The 18360-nt window shown below is 39.2% G+C and overlaps 1 protein-coding gene across 1 annotated transcript in view; it reads right to left on the reverse strand.

Annotated features, from left to right (window-relative positions):
* Window positions 1-18360, reverse strand: part of kcnt1b (potassium sodium-activated channel subfamily T member 1b) — a 175674-nt gene that overhangs the window by 83854 nt on the left and 73460 nt on the right. The window contains exon 18 of the mRNA XM_069916271.1: window positions 7098-7311. Coding sequence (XP_069772372.1) covers window positions 7098-7311 — 214 coding nt within the window. The remainder of the gene's footprint in view (window positions 1-7097; window positions 7312-18360) is intronic.

Genomic DNA, 18360 nt, shown 5'->3' on the forward strand with positions numbered 1-18360 from the left:
TAGTCTAGGCTTTCAGATGAATTAATGTCAGTTTTAATTATAACTGACTGAAAAATTAAGGCTTTTTGTTTTATAGTGTTTACTTTAAAAATGGAAGGATCTAATAATCCTCTTAGGAAAACAAAATCATCAATCTTTCTCTGCCATTCCCCTCAACACAATGTTACGTATTCATCATCTTTTATTGGTTGTTTAGCTAGTGGAACCATTAATTTATTATTTAATAAAGCAAAATATTTTTATAATTTTTAAACCTCCTTTAATTATTTCAGTTGGAGAGGAAAGACCACAGTTTCTCATATCTTATTCAAAACCCCTTACTCCTGATTTAATTCTAGCAAGTATATGATGAACACTTTCTTCCTTCAATATTCTCCTTCTTGTGCTAGATTTATCAAACTTTTTTTTAACCTATTGCCCAATTACAGTCCCATTCAAATGTTACTTCCCAAATACCTCCATTTGACTCGATGTGTATGCTCTAATGTCATCCAGGACTTCTTTACAAATTTGTTCATTCAAATTGCAATCTCACTTATCTGATGATCAGTCTGTTCCTCCATTTGCTCTATTTTTTTTTTGGGGGGGGTGAGGGGAGTGTGTCCTTGTTTTTTTTTGTGTGGGGGAGGGGAGTGTGTCCTTGCACTGTTGTTTACCTCCCACACTTGGAACTTTGCTTTTCTCTATATAGAAATTTGCTACCTTTTTAAACACCAATGTTACTGGAGATTCAAATAAAATTGCAAATGATCACTTTTTGTTCTTTCCCGTTTTGCAATACACTTTCTTACCCTTTTTCCACAATACTTTATAAAATGCACTTTTTTGTTCTGCTTATATCTTTGCTGTCCTTCATCATTCATCATTCTTGAAACCTAACAGACACACCATAAGGAACAGCAGCTGCTAGTTCCCCAGAGAACCACCAACTAACAGCATTGCACGAATCAGCATGTTCCTGACTTTCATGGCAATTCATTGCAATATGAATCTCAGCAATGAGCTGGAGGACAGAGTCACATTAAGCAACAGCATCATCACTGAATTCACCACCAAGTCCCAAGGACTGAGCCCCATCATACTAAGCCAAAGGCTTGGTTCCATTTGTACCTGGCCACTCAGCTTTATGCCAGATACCTGTGGCAGGTAAGACATAGGGGAGGAATTAGCCCATTTGGCCGATCAGGTCTGCATTGCCATTCAAATCATGGCTGATGTATTTTCCTCTCAGTGTCATTCTCTTGCCCTCTCCCCATAACCTTTGATACCCATACAAATTAAAAACATATCAATCTCTGTTTTAAATCTATCCAATGACAAGGCTGTGAATCCCCATATATTTGCAAAAGGTCACCATCCTGGATCAGAAAGATAAGCCCAGGTAAGTGAATTTTTCTCGATATGTTACCTAATGTTTCTTTTTAATTCAATTTAAATCAATTAAATACTTAAAATATATTACCATCCATTTTGAATATTATTTTAAAATTATTTATTTCTATTTATAATCATCAAAAACATTCCAAATTGTTGAAATAGTCTGGAGTAGGCCCCATGAAATAGTCTGGAGTAGGCCCCATGAAATTTGCCATTTGAGGCTCACTGCCATTTGCAAGCTGCTCCATTTCATGAAAATATTGTCGGATTAAGGCTGAAAGTTGGATCCGATTCTCAGGACTGCAAAAAGTTAGTGTGGTCATATTGGGATATCTTGCTTGGTGGTGGTTGAGGGTAGGGGGAGGGGAGAGAAGTTAGGGGAGTGTAAGTGTAAGTAGGGGCTTTTAATGCAAGTAGTGGGCCAGTTTGAGCAAGACTCAAACTGATAATCTAAGCCAAAGATTAAAAAAAAAGCAGTTCTGCAAATAAAAGATGAAATGTCAGGTTCATGCCCCTTTCACTTCCAGTCTCTCTGTAATTTCTTACATTCTTCACAGCCCCCTGGTTGCTAAATTGATATAATTAACAAACTTTAAAGCTTTTGCATACATGTCCCAATCCTTTATACTAATGAAAAACTTAAGAGCTCAAGGCACATCAAACTCTGTCCAAAACAAGAAAGACTGAATAATTTTTTTTTGTGCCCTGCTCATGCCTTGTGCAATCATCTACAACTTAATCTTATTATGTGGTACCTCATTAAATTTGTTTGAAAACTCATTTATAAAATATTCAGCCCACGTCATTTCTCCTACGTGTTCCTGGGCTCATCACTAAAAAGAGTAAATCAAGCACTTCTGCTCTGGACCAGCACAGTTACTGCTATGGTTAACGCAACGCTATTACAGTGCCAGCAATCTGGCGCTGTCTGTAAGGAGTTTGTATGTTCTCCCCATGTCTGTCTGGGCTTCCTCCAGTTTCTTCCCACTATGTATGAGGATTGTAGGGGACTGTAGGTTAATGGTGTATTTGGGGGGGGGGGGGGCATGGGCTTGTGGGTCCAATACCATGCTGTACATCTAAATTTAAATTTGTACCAGTTTGTACAAGTATCTCCTATTAGCCAATGGATCATCCTACAAATTCATCACCAATCCAGATGCTGATTGCCTCTCTTCTTTTCCTTTTAAATTTATTACTTTGTGTCATTTCTCTACCATTCAACTTAACTCTATATTTCTGCTTCATTTATCAAATGGCTTTGTCAAAAAATTTTTTTCAACATTTCTCTTTATTCAAAAAATGTATTTCCTGATGTACTACTCTCCAGAGTGTTTTAGAACATGGAACACTAAAGCACGGTACAGGCCCTTCGGCCCTCAATGCTGTGTCGATGTTGTGCGAGTATCTTACACATCTCATTTTTTAAAAATTCTGGGCCATGAGCCTATACTGCTCAAATACACCAATTAATCTACACACCCTGTACATTTTTGGAGATGGGAGAAAACCAGATCACCCAGGGGAAACCTACACAGATTCAGGGAGAATGTACAAACTCCTACAGAAATTGCTACATACGAACCCAAGTCTCTGGTGCTGTAATAATTTTGTGCTGTCTGCTACTCTAACCACACCACCCACTTTGGAAAATAAATCCCTTATTAGACTGTTTGAAATGGCATTTCATCTGACCAACGATTCCAAAGTTAGGTTGCCGTTCACCCATCAAAAACGAACTGATTTGATGCCCAAAATCTTATCTGTCTCTGCTTTCTCCATTTCCACAGCTGATGTGAACTTAACTGAAAACACTGGTTCTCAACATTTCTCTTGGGTTTACATTGTTTCTCATAATCACTTAACCAGATCAAATTCAACAACAACAATTTGCATATAAACATCTCAAGATGTTTTAATATTCCTAAACTCAACAGCTCTATGAATATTGCAGGACCACAAAAATCAAATACATCCTCATTCTTTGGTGGATGTGCAGTACATTTCTTGATATAATCTAACGTTCTTTTCATTCTAATAGATAGTTAACCAAGCCTATTGCACACTAGGATTATTAAAGGTAATGTTCAGAAGTCTCAACCTTGATTTGTTCTGTACTACTCAGTGAACTGTAAAGGAATCACATTATTTGTCAAGCTCTATGCTTTTTGATTATATGAAACTTCATTTGTACTGCAAATAAAATCTCAGCGAAAGTACTTCAAAATCTGAAGGTGAAAGACAGCACAAAGAGTAAGAAATAGCAAGGCATCTGTCCTCATGAACTTGGTTCACCATTTAATATAACCATCTTCCATCTCAAAGATATGCACCCTTGCTGCTCTTCTATACAAGATCCAGTAAAGAGCAAAATCCATCAATTTTATCAAGAATATTATCAATGAATAAATTATTTTAGGTCTCTGGGTTGAGGCCCATATCAAGGTATATACTGTATTTTTATGCATATCTTTGGCTTGGCTTCGCGGACGAAGATTTATGGAGGGGGTAAAAGTCCACGTCAGCTGCAGGCTCGTTTGTGGCTGACAAGTCCGATGCGGGACAGGCAGACGCGGTTGCAGGGGAAAATTGGTTGGTTGGGGTTGTGTGTTGGGTTTTTCCTCCTTTGCCTTTTGTCAGTGAGGTGGACTTTCCGGTCTTCTTCAAAGGAGGTTGCTGCCCGCCAAACTGTGAGGCGCCAAGATGCACAGTTTGAGGCGATATCAGCCCACTGGCAGTGGTCAATGTGGCAGGCACCAAGAGATTTCTTTAGGCAGTCCTTGTACCTTTTCTTTGGTGCACCTCTGTCTCGGTGGCCAGTGGAGAGCTCCCCATATAACACAATCTTGGGAAGGCGATGGTCCTCCATTCTGGAGACGTGACCCACCCAGTGCAGCTGGATCTTCAGCAGCGTGGACTCGATGCTGTCGACCTCTGCCATCTCGAGTACTTTGACGTTGGGGATGAAAGCGCTTCAATGAATGTTGAGGATGGAGTGGAGACAACGCTGGTGGAAGCGTTCTAGGAGCCGTAGGTGATGCCGGTAGAGGACCCATGATTCGGAGCCGATCAGGAGTGTGGATATGACAACGGCTCTGTATACGCTTATCTTTGTGAGGTTTTTCAGTTGGTTGTTTTTCCAGACTCTTTTGTGTAGTCTTCCAAAGGCGCTATTTGCCTTGGTGAGTCTGTTGTCTATCTCGTTGTCGATCCTTGCATCTGATGAAATGGTGCAGCCGAGATAGGTAAACTGGTTGACCGTTTTGAGTTTTGTGTGCCCGATGGAGATGTGGGGGGGCTGGTAGTCATGGTGGGGAGCTGGCTGATGGAGGACCTCAGTTTTCTTCAGGCTGACTTCCAGGCTAAACATTTTCGCAGTTTCTGCAAAACAGGACGTCAAGCGCTGAAGAGCTGGCTCTGAATGGGCAACTAAAGAGGCATCGTCTGCAAAGAGTAGTTCACGGACAAATTTCTCTTGTGTCTTGGTGTGAGCTTGCATGCGCCTCAGATTGAAGAGACTGCCATCCGTGCGGTACCAGATGTAAACAGCGTCTTCATTGTTGCTCTCCATTGCAGGCAAAATCTTCGCTAGGATTCTCCTAAATAGAATAATACCTAGTGTCGCCGAGAATATTCTCCCAGAATCATAGTGCGGCTTTCGCGCAAACAGAGGAACTACTGACATGGTCTTTGCCCTCAGACAGCTCCAAGAAAAGTGCAGAGAACAAAACAAAGGACTCTACATCACCTTTGTTGACCTCACCAAAGCCTTCGACACCATGAGCAGGAAAGGGCTTTGCAAATACTAGAGCGCCTCGGATGCCCCCAAAGTTCCTCAACATGGTTATCCAACTGCACGAAAACCAACAAGGTCGGGTCAGATACAGCAATGAGCTCTCTGAACCCTTCTCCATTAACAATGGCGTGAAGCAAGGCTGTGTTCTCGCACCAACCCTCTTTTCAATCTTTTATGCATATAACTCGTGCATTATATGCATATTTTCCAAACCAGGCACCCCCAACCTCGCACATTATATATGTGACTGTGCTCTATGAGAATATTTTTACATGTTGAAAGAACATGCACAATTAATAATGGGTATGGGAAAGTTCAACTGGCAATTTATAGCAGGCGTGGGAATAGCAGTATTGAAAGAACACCCACAATTTATAGCAACTGTGGGAAAGATGTGCCGGCAATTTATAGTGAGCATGGGAATGTTATAGCCAGCATGAGAATGTAATAGTGGCAATGAAAGAACGCACACAATTTATAGCGGGCATGAAACATTTTGATCTTGGGAATATTTCTTTGTACTGAATGCCAATGGTATTCCTATAAACAGGACACTCTGGCTAGGGCACTGCACCTTATTTGCCCAGACCTGTCCCTGAGAGAGGAGATTAACATATCAAGTGTCTTCGATCTATTTAATTGATTCCTCTCCCAAAGCTTGTTAATGTGTGGCAGCAGGATATCATATATATAATGGATAGATGGACACCTCTGGGGAAGTTGATTGGGGGTTAATTGCAGGTGATTAACTTTGGCAGATACTGGTATGTGCTTTGCCTCATGTCCTTTCTAAATGCAAATTGATTTTGTCAATTGGAATTTAGAATACTATCCCCGCAGAATACATATGTGTGTGTGTTATACGAAAACATTTTTACACAATTTATGATTTTCTGCACGTTATATGCACGTGCGTGTTATATGCATGAAAATATGGCAGTTAACTCAATTAGCAAATAGAGTCAAGACATTTCTCTTCATTTGGCACCTAAATTCCTGGTCCCTTATCCTGGCACTATGAGAAAGAATTTTGACTTTGGATATATTCTAAATGCACAATAAAGTAACAGCTGGGTATTGGATGATGTTCCTGAAACCCTGATCCATTCTCTTCAGTGCGACCAAGTTTTGGAGCTGGAATATAATGTGGAAAGCAAGCAACTGTAGATTGCACTCTGAGTCTATTGAGATGGCAGTGCATAGTTCTGAGCATTTATTTTGTCTAGTCCTTTTGAGCATTTTATCCATTTAGATGAGATCATCATTCTTCTAAACTCCAGGAAAAATTGTCCATTGAGATGCATCTTTCAATGGACCATCCCCCTTTCTCCACAATCAATCTGCTTGGAATGGGGGCAGCAGATTAATTGCATGATTGTTTAGGGATGAGTTTTTTTTAACCACCACCAAGGTAGATAGTCAGTCACACAGTAAACAAACATTAATAAAATGTTTTTAGATCAAATACACAATAGAGCCTTTCACACAGACACAAATAAGAGTGACCTTTTGGTTGAAGTTCTCAGTTAAAACCCTAATGGATGATACAGGAGGGATTCAATACGATTGTTATTCTAGAAAGATGAAATCAAATAGAACAAAGGGATATTTTTTATCAGTCTCATCTTGGCTCAGAGGTCAGTAGCAAGTTATAAAGTGCTGGGGAAATAAATTGTCATTCAGCAGTGCAAGTAAGAAAGGAAAACAGTCTAATCTCAGGTGTCAGAGGAAGAAATTCATCAGTTTGAAGTTCACGTTATTGGAATGTTTCTGTGACTGAATGTATTTTGGGATTTTGTTTTATAAAAAAAAAACCTACTTGCCCACTCTCCTGGATACTCAAACACCAAACAAACAATATCAGTAAGGTCTTACGACTTACAGTTAATACAAGTTCAAATTTATCTTTAAGGTAGCAACTCACTCTGGAGTAGGGAGGCTCTCATCATCCGATGGATTGGCCTCATCTTCTGATTGGTCACTTAAGAGATCACATGGTAATACCGCAGCAGTGTCAGCAATTTCAAGGACAGGTCCGATACTGGGCCTTCTGCCTGCTCCATTTTCTGTAGGCAAAGTCAAAGTGGTGCCACTGGATGGGTGGCACTCTGCATTCTGTAAATCCATAGCAACTGTACCTAAAAAAAAATTACAATATGGTCAAAACATCTATGCATTTAGATGAGATGCAATATAGGAAGGAGGCAGTAAGCTTGGTGGCATGGTGTCAGGACAACAACCTCTCCCTTAATGTTAGCAAAATGAAGGAGGTGGCCATGAACAGAAGTAGGGTAGAACAGACCCTGACTGCATCAATGGTGCTGAGTGCAGATGGTTGAGAGTTTTCAGTTCAAGCATCATCAATTTATCCTGGTCCAACCATACTGTTGCTCTGGCCAAGAAAGAGTACTAAAGTCACAACTTCGTCAGAAGGTGAAGGAAATTTAGCACTAAAGAAAGTATACTATCAGGATGCATCACTGATTGATTAGGGAATTGCTCTGCCAAAGACAACAAGAAAAGCAGAGAGTTGTGAAAGCAACTCAAGCCATCATGCAACCACCCTCCCTTCCATCAACTCGGTGTACATTTCCCACTTCTTGTGGAAAGCAGCTGATATAATAGATGACCATTCCATCCCAGTCCTAGTCTCTTCATTCGATTTAAGAGTTTGAAAATACATACTACCAGATTCAAGGACTGCCTCTTGAATGGATCTCTCATACATAAAAGATGATATCCTCATCTAACAAGCCTTCCTCATCACAGCCTTCCACAGTTTTAACTTTTCTCTGTAACACTGTACGGTTTTATTTTACGATACCTTTCGTACTTGTGCTTGGATTATGTATGGATAGCATACAAAATAAATATTTTCTCTGCATCTCAGTATGCGTGACAAGAATACATAATTAAATTCAGCTAAATACAGAGCAATTCACCACTTCAAGAACTACACTGAAGCTGGCACAGGATAGACTACCAACTTCAACTCAAGGCAGAGATGAACTGAGATGTGTCATCTTCCTTCTCTTGAATGGGCTGCTGCACGATGGATAAAGATCATAAAAGCAGAAAAGGAAAATAGTACGTAATCCAGAGAGATAAAATATTGCTTATTTACTTGTGTTCTCAGCTGGTTTACTTTGAGGCAATAGCAAAGATCACTAATAATGCTTTGTTTGTGGGCAAGCCACAACAAAGTTCAACAAATTTATCTGAAACAGCAATTCTATGTGATGCCTTGGATTAAGATTTGGTGGTGGGGGAAATTTAAATGAGTAGCCAGAGTGGGTGAGCTGGGAAAGACACTGAATGTCCTATGAGTGGTTGTTGAAGATTTGGGATGGAATTCACTGCATCTTACAGAGATTTGGGAGTCTGGTTTGATTGAAAACTCAGGATCAAGAGGAGTCCAGACTAATCTCCTGAAGATAAAAGGATCAGGATAAGATCACAGGGTTGGGAAGGACACTGGTGGAGGTGGGGGTGGGGGGGGGGGTGGTGAGAGATAGAAAAAAGTACAACTACCATGCTTTTTAGTATGGTCTTACAGCATGTACTCAAAGAAATAATGAACCCTAATCCATTCCATATGATTCAACAAAATGCTAAAAAAGTGAATCAATTTATTAAAACTAAATCAATTTATTAAAACTAAATATGATTATTGAAAGGATGTTCTTATAAAATGCTGAGTTTACTTTTTTTCAGATCTTGAAGGCTGATAACTGGCCCTTCATTATCAGTTTTACCAATCCATTCTTTGTGTGCATTATTTTCCTATTTTTTATTTAATTACTACCACGACCCATCTTATCACAGACCTGTGCCTTGGGCATTAGACCATAAAAATTGCATATATTTTTTCTTTTAAAAATATTGATTTAATAAAATGATACAAATAGTTACACAAACAATAAAACATTCAATTTAACAAAAACAAATATATTGTAAATCATATCCATAATTCATATGGAAAACCTCTCTCCAGTATTTTTCTAGACTAGAACAGGTCCAGAGCATAATGAATTAATAACACTTAATAACATTCTTATACAACAGGGACTCATATCAGAAGTAAAAATGAGACAAATTTAGCCACAGAGATATGTGCTCTGTGTACCACTTTAAATTGTAATAAACTATGATGAGCACATAACAAAGAGCTATTAACTCTTTTAAAAATTATGTCCTAATCCACATCCAATATTGTCAAATTTAAATCTTGTTCCCAAGCATTTTTAATTTTAGCTAACGAAGTCTGATTTAAACATAAGAATTTCTCGTAAATAACAGATATTAATTCTTTATGAGAAGACATTAAACTAAAAAAACTCATCTACAAAATTTGACTTAGACTTTTTTGGGAAGGCAGATGGGTGTGATTCAAGAAAATGCTGAACTTGAAAAGATCTAAAAAATTGAGATTTGGGTAGGTTACATTTAGCAGAAAGCTGCTCAAATGATGCAAAAAATCCATCAATGAACAGATCCTTAAAACTTTGAATACCCTTTCATGTAAAGAAGGTTGAAAAAAATGATTGGATATGATAGGGCTTGAAAGAGAGAAATTATGAAATGCAAAATGTTTTCTAAACTGTGCCCAAATTCTCATAGAATTAATGATTGGATTGTCTATCAACTTAGTTGAAAATGGAAGTGAAGAGCCAAGAAGCGCTGATTTAGAAAAATGTTGGGGTGGGGGGGGGTGGGGGTGTGGAATTTCAGTTCCATTGATACCCATAATTTTATAATCAGAATGATTATAAAATCAGGACCAAAATCTAATACTTTGTAATATTGACTGCTCAATAGTAAAATCTAAATTCAGGCAGCGCCATTCCACAATCTCTCCCTTAGATCTCTGTAGAATAACTTTATTAAGGCGAGGATATTTACCTTTCCATATGTAAGATGACATAGCTGAGTCAACCAAATTTAAAAAAATGATCTAGGAACAAAAACTGGAACAGATTGAAAAAGATAAAAATTTAGACAAAATATTCATTTTAATAGAATTTATATGGGCAACTAAGGTTGTAGTCAAAGGTGACCATTGTGACCAGAGGTGACAATGTTTAAGCATAGCAAGGTAATTCTCCTCAAAAAGATGTTTATGATTCTTTGCAATTGTAAAACTAAGATAGGTAAATTGATATTTAACAATCTTAAAAGGAAAACCAAATTGCTGCAGAAGAATTCAATGGAAGAAGTTCACTTTTATGCACATTCAATTTATATCCAGAAAATTGACTGAATTGTGAAAATAATGACATCATATGGGGGAGGGAGGCAACTGGATCTGAGATGAAAAGAGATCATCTGTATAAAGGGAGATCTTATGTTCAACCCCTCTCTCCATATCCCCAAAATGTCTTCACACTCACAAAATGCAATTGCCAATGGTTCAATCGCTAGATCAAATGATAAAGAACTTGATGAGTGTCATATTGCAAATTTAAAGGCTGAGATTGTTGAAAATTAGTAAGAATTGTGGTGGATGGCTGTTAAGTACAATAATTTAACCTATGTAATAAAATCGGAACCAGAATTGAAATTTTCAAGGGTTGTAAAGAGATATGCCCATTCTATTCGATCAAAAAGTTTCTCTGCATCCAATGAAAGAGGAGTTTTCCCAGAGGGCAAGTAAATAATATTCATTAAGTGATGTATATTAAAATAAGAATATCAGTTTTTAATAAATCCTTTCTGATCTTCAGAAATAACTGATGGTAAAATGTTTTCCATCCTAATGGCTAAAATTTTAGCATCAACATTCAATAAGGATATCAGTCTATAGAAGGAACACTCAGTTGTGCCTTTACCTTCCTTCACTATTAAAGATATGCGAGCCTCATTAAATAAATCGGGAAGGTTACCCTGTTTAAATGGATCCGCAAACACCACATTCAAGTGAAGTGTAAGCAATTGAGAAAATAATTTTAAAAATTCCACAGGAAACCCATCATAATCCAGATTGTAATGAGGAAAGAGCAACTATCATTTCCTCTTGCAAGACAGATTTGTTCAGTCTTATTTGACTCTTAAGAAATCTTGGGAATATTCAATTTGTCTAAGAATTTTTTTTAAATCAAATTATTGTCATTCGTACATTCAGAAGAATATAGCTTGGAGTAGAATCTTTTAAATGTATCATTTATCATGAAATAATCTGAGGTTATAGTACCATTATCAATATGACCTTTGTAATATGATTCTTAGCACCAAATCCTCTCAATTGGTTAGCCAAAAAATTACCAAATTTATTACCATGAATGTAAAAGTGATTTTTAGATTTCAAAAGTTGTCATCCGACTGGGTATGTTGAGAGATCAAATTTAGTTTTATGTTCAATCCATTTTTTTTATACATCTGAATTTTTAGTTGAACATATGGTTGATCTAGCTGTTTAATTAACTCAGAATTTTCTTTATTAGTCTTCATTTTTTATTAACAGTATACAAAATAATTTGCCCCCAATAAAGGCCTTGAAAGTATCCCATATAACTAAATTAGAGGATTCCAAGGAGTCAGAACATTACATAATAAATCAGATATGTTGAAGTCTCCCTGCTGGGATATGGTTTAATAGTATAGAAGAAACTCATTCCAACAGAACTGATAGTAGTATAGAATGAAAAGTCAGCACATCATTCTCATCAGAGCAAGATTCAATTCAAGGTACAGTACCGAAGAATCCTGGCCTGCAATACTTTTCCTTTTGTTTGCTTGGGAAAAAAAAATAAAACAAACAAATAAATAAATAAATAGATACATAAATAAATAGATAGATAGATAATAATAAAAAAAGGTACAGTACCAAAGCCTATTAGATAGTGATGGCATGAGGAGACATTGTGCCTCGGAAAGGGGAATCTCCCCTGGGAGAGCAGAATATTGGTTTACCAATTCACCATCTCGCTTGAAAGCAGTCAGTGTTCCACCACTTTCAAAAGGGAGAACATGATAGGATAATGTTCTTAATGGGAAGATGTCCCAATTTGGCAACATTTCTTGATGACCCTTGATTTGGTATGAGCACCATGCCTAAAACGTGCTCAGCAGAGCAAATTAAGCAAGAAAATGCAAATTCAAACACTGATCATCAATTTCACAGCTCTGCTCAAGATCCGTTAGGAGTTACAACAAAAGGCTTTTTATTCAAATTATTAAAGATGGTTTTTTTTCATGCAGATGATCCCTAACCTGATGAGCAACTTCCATTTGTGTTTTCCATTTTAATTGCTAATTAGAATCAATATCAGGAAGAAATTCCTTACAAAAAGATAGTGATAGTTTGGGAACATTGAGACTTTGAAGAAGAGGAGAATTGAATTTTGAACACATTTTGGACTAACGTGCACCTTTGTGAATTTCCTGCTAAGCTTCCTTTTACTGTCAGCTGAGATCGAATAATTACCTATAAATGTTTGAAATGTCACTATTTATCATGTACTCTCTCTTGCCTTGCACTCATCCACAGAATCACTTTAGTTTGCTCCTTATTTAAGTCCCTGTGCTTCCTTAAAAAGTCATGCTATAAAATTCTGTTATTTCCTGAAACAGTACCATTATTTCTTCCTCCACTTGTGTTACCTGGCCTGCTGAATATTTTCTACAATTATGATCACTTTTCTGCTTTTCAGTAATATGCCTTATTTTGACTTTCAATTATAGGAGAATAGCTGTTACACAGTTGCTCTGAGGCGCCCTCAGTGCACTTGCATTCCAAAGCCTGTTTTGTGCAATGTTAAGTGTTTTTTTCAAGGGAGTGGGAATAACCAAGGCAAAAAGTCACATGATAACTGCATGGAGGCCATCTGAACACTGCTTAAAGACTGTGCTCTACATCTCTGGAAAGATAAAATGACCTTGGTAGGATACGACACAGAGTTACTGGGGTAACACCAGTGTTCAAGAAGCTATGTTAGCAGATAGCCCTCACTGACTTGGATTATATTCCTTTGAGTTCCGAAGGGGGTGGCCAACTTGACCCGTTTAAGATGATTAAAGAATTTGATAGAGTAGAAGGAGAGAACTATTTCCTTTGACGAGGGGTTATAGAAGAAGGAGATATAACAAAAATAAAGTGAAGATGCTATAACACAATGAGATCTATGTAAAAACGAATGCCTCTCTGGTCTTATTTGTCACCTTTCATGAGCTAAATTGAAGTTAGGAATGAAGTTTGGGATGTTCAATCCCCACCACTCAAGTGTCAGAAGAAGCAGTTGTGACAGATCTCCCTAAAGTGCATGTTATCTTCTGCCACTATTTTTGGCCATTTTAACTGACCAAAGGCAATACATGATGCCATTTCTACTTGCATAGGAAATGATAAAACCAAAAGAAAGGAGTATTAATAAGGCAAGAGACCAAAAACAACCATTAAACTTCATAATGCAGTCTTTAATAGTATCTTAAGTCAGTTCATATGAGTGGTAGCTCATAACATTCAACATCAAATCACATGTGTTTTCAAGCTTGGTCATAGACTGGGTTTAAGGAGCACCTCAGAAAGAAATACATCTCTCTCAAATAGTATGCATTTTGAATTATTTTGAGATGTGATTACAGCACAGGCATGAAGATCTTACAATCAGTAAGACTGCCAATTAACCAGCACTCATCTTGGCAAGGGTTAAATATGAAAGTTCCCTGCATAGACTAGGGAGTATAGGGATTTATGTTCTCTAGGATTATTCTTTTGTGATCAAGGAGAAAGTGCATAATTCTCTACATTACTTTGTGTTATCGTCTGTCTCACAGCAGACCATTTCCCAGAAAACAAAAAACACCAAGACTTTCGAATCGGAGGCTGGGAAATTAACCCTTCACCATTAGTAACATGATTCATCAGTCATAAAATATGACCATAAATTACAGGAAACAATCAGTAGGTCAGGTGTAATCCATTGGAGGAGAAGCAGAGCTGAAGTGTCATATCATTAAGCTTTCATTAGAATTGCCTCATAAATAATCCTTCCAAAATAATCCAGCCAGTTGAATGTGCAATGTTTCATGGAAGAAAGTTCACCTAAACATATCAAAATGAAGTATGGCAGCATTCTGCATTAGAAGGTAATCCCTTCATGTGGAAATAAATTATTTTGCAGACAAAAGTACGAGGGATTGAGAATCTGCTTTGTCTGATTTGTGGATGGAAAGAAAGGTCTTGAATAATTGGTACAAGAGTTATCATAATAACATGGAAACAGGCCCTCAAATCCATGCCAACCAGTAACATTCATTTTTGGCAATTTTAAGTGACCAATGGCAAAATATGGTGCCATTTCCACTTGTGTAGGCCATTACTGAAACTTGGCTGGAGGAAGGACAAGACTGGCTGATGCAGGTATCAGGGTTTAAAAGTTTTAAAATTAATAGGATGAGAGGTAGAAAAGGTGGGGTGGGAGGGTGGGGGTAGAGTAATATTTTATAGTAAGGGAGGATGCTGCAGAGGGAGTGTCCACTGAGTCAGTGTGGGTGGAATTCAGAAATAGGAAGGGAGCTATCACTGTGCTGGGAGTAGTCTACAGGCCCCCAAATAGCCCTCAGAAAACAGAGGAACAGATATGCAAGCAGATTTTGGGATAGTATGGGAAATAAAGGGTTGTAGTTATGGGTGACTTTATTGACCCTAATATTGACTGGCACCTCCTGACTGCAAGAGGGATAGATGGGGGTGAATTTGTCAGGTGTGTCCAAGAAGGATTCCTGACACAGTTTGTGGACCGGCCGATGAGAGGAAAGGCCATACTGGATCTAGTTCTGGGTAATGAACCTGGTCAGGTGGTGGACCTCTCAGTGGGGGAGCATTTTGGTGAGAGTGACCCTTAGTTTCAGCATAGCTATGGAAAAGGATTAAAAACAGACAAAAATGGGAAGGTGCTTAACTGGGGAAGGGAATGAAGGCATGAGGCAGGAACTAGCGAGAGTAAATTGGAAACAAATATTCAAGGGTGATAGCACAGAAGTAGTGTGGAGGAAATTTTGGGACCATTTGTGCTGGTTTCAGGAACAGGTCAGGAAACTAACCAAGAGGAAGAAGAAAGCATATGTTAGATATAGGAAGCAGGAAACGAAGGGCTCATGAGAAGTAAATGGTAGCCAGGAAGGAGTTTATGAAAGGACTTAGGAGAGCACAAAAGGGGCATGAGAAGACCTTGGCATGTAGAATTAAGGAGACCCCATGGCATTCTATGCATATGTGAAGAACAGAATGATGATGAGAATTAAGGTGGGGCTGCTAAAGGATAAAAGAGGTAACATGTGCCTGGAGGTGGAAGAGATTGGGAAGGTCCTAAATGAATACTTCACTTTTGTATTCACAAAAGGACCTTGATCACAGTGAGGTCAAAATAGAAAAGGCCTGTGTGTTGGACAATGTGGAGTATAAGGAAAAGGTTGTGTTGAATCTTTTTAAAAATATCAAGATTGATGTCCCTGGGGCCAAATGCAATATACCACAGGCTGCTGTGGGAACTGAGAAAAGAGGTAGCTGGGGCAGTAACTATGATCTTTGAATCCTCTTTGACCACAGGGGAGGTGCTGGAGGATTGGAGAATGGAAAATGTAGACCCCCTATTTAAAAAAAAGTAATAGGGAAAATCTTGGGAATTATAGACCCGTGAGTTTTTCATCTGATGTTCAAACCATTGGAGAGGATTCTTAAGGTCAGGATTTATGAGCAGTCTACAAAAAGATAATCAGCATGGCTTTGTGAAGGGAAGGTTGTACCTCATGAATCTAATTAAATTTTCTGAAGAGGTAACAAAGCAATTGATGAGGATAGGTTGGTAGATGTGGTCTACGTGGATTTAACAAGGCATTTGACAAGATCCCCCATGAGAGACTCATCCAGAAAGTTATAAGATCACTGGAACCATGTGGATAAAAAAATTGGCTTGCAGGAAGAAAGCAGAGAGTACTTGCGGATGGAAAGTATTCTGCCTGGAGGTCAGTGACTAGTGGAGTGCCACAAAGATCTGTTTTGGGACCCCTGCTCTTTGGAATTTTTATAAATGATCTGGATGAAGAGGCAGAAGGATGGGTCAATAAGTATGTAGATAATACAAAGGTTGGAGGAATTGTGGATGGAGATTAAGGTTGTCGAAGGTTACAAGAGAATAGAGACAGGATGCAGAATTGGGCAGAAAAGTAGCAGATGAAGTTCAATCCAGGTAAGTGTGAGGTGCTGAATTTTGGAATGACAAACCAGAAGGCTGAGTACAGGGTTAATGATTGGTTACTTAAGAGTGTGAATGAACAGATATTCCTCAAGTTTTCCACACAGGTTGATAGATAGTTAAGAAGGCCTATTGGATGCTGGGTTTCATTAATAGGAGGATTGAGTTCAGGAGTAGAGAGGTCATGTTGCAACTCTACAAATTTCTGGAGTATTGTGTTCAGTTCTGGTCACCTCATCATAGGAAGGATGTGGAAGCTATGGAGGTATAGAGGAGATTTACCAGGATGTTTCCTGGATTGGAAAATGTCTTATGAAGCAAGGTTAGCAGAGCTGAGACTTTTCTCTTTGGAGTGTAGAAGGATGAGAGGAGACTTGACAGAGGTCCACAAGATTATGAGAGGCACAGATAGGGTGGACAGTCAGCAGCTGTTTCCCAGGCAGGAATAGCAAACACCAGAGGACTTATGTACAAAGTGAAAGGAGGGAAGTTTAGGGGAGACATCAGAGTTGTGGGAACTTGGAATGCCTTCCAGGGGTAGTGGCGGAGGCTGAAACATTAGGGACATTTAAGAGACTCAGACAGGCACATGGATGAAAGAAAAATAGAGGGTTATGGGGTAGGGTGGGTTTAGTACATTGTTTTAATGAACATATGGGGCCATCACAACATAGAGGGTCAAAGGGCCTGTAGTGTGCTGTCGCGTCTTCTATGTTCTATCTCCCCCTAGAGTCTTCCATTCACCCATATACTAAGAGTGATTTACAATGTCCAATTAACTTACCACCCAGCGCACCTTTGGCATGTTGAAGCAAACTGGAACAAAACCCACTCTGCCACAGTGACAGCACTGGGAGTTGGGATTGAACCTTGATCACTGGATCCAAGAAGTAGCAACTCTCTAAACTCCACAACAATGACACATAAAGCTCCCTGCAGATAACCTGCAGTTGTCCTTTGATATTTGTCAGGTAGCAGTGTGTCAGCCCAAGATGCTCGTAGTCTATTTATTCACAACCATTTGGTATCGAGCTCATTATTCCCCCTGAAGACTAAAAAACAGTCACTTCAGCCCACCCATTAAAGTCAATAATACAGCTAAGGTGATATTAGCCCCTCTTCCACTGGCATCCTAGTTAATCGGGTGTGCCATTTCTACTGGGCCATCCTTAACTAGGACACTAATTGCTTTTCCACTGAACACCCTCATCCACTACAACCAACAGTTTTTAAACTGCCCACCCTCCCCCTTCCCCCAAACATGTCAAACCAGCCACCCACAATCTGCCCACTGCGCAACCTGCAGGCCCTTCACCCTCTGGATTTCCCCCCCACCTCTGTTCGTCAACTTCACCCCCAACTGAAAGCCCATCCCCACCAACAGCAGGCGAAACAGTGCTGGAGACAGGGTCTTTATCAAATCAGAGGTGAGACAGCTCCTGACCGAGGGGATCATTGAATCCAGTATCAGCCCCTGGAGAGCTCAGGTAGTGGTGGTTAAGAGTGGGGAAATGCACCAAATGGTTATCGACTACAGTCAGACCAGTAACAGGTTTACGCAACTGGACGCGCAAAAACTCCCCCGCATAGCTGACATGGTAAACCAAATCGCCCGATATTGGATGTTTTCTACCAGTAACTTAAAATCGGCATACCACCAACTCCCTATCTGCCCGGAGGACCGCCAGTACACCACGTTCAAAGCGGATGACCATCTCTACCACTTTCTGAGAGTCCCCTTCAGGGTCACCAATGGAGTCTTCATCTTCCAGAGGGAGATGCACCGAATGGTGGATGAACACGGGTTGCTACTCACATTCCCCTACCTCGACAATGTCACTGTCAGTGGCCATGACCTGCAAGACCATGACACCAACCTTCATAAATTCCTCCAGACAAAAGCCTTAATCTCACCGACAACAAGGATAAATGTGTATCCCGCACATCACGCCTGGCTACACTCAACTGCATCATGGAGAATGGAGTTATTGGCCC

The sequence above is a fragment of the Narcine bancroftii genome, chromosome 1, assembly GCF_036971445.1.
Source record: "Narcine bancroftii isolate sNarBan1 chromosome 1, sNarBan1.hap1, whole genome shotgun sequence".
Taxonomy (NCBI): Eukaryota; Metazoa; Chordata; class Chondrichthyes; order Torpediniformes; family Narcinidae; genus Narcine; species Narcine bancroftii.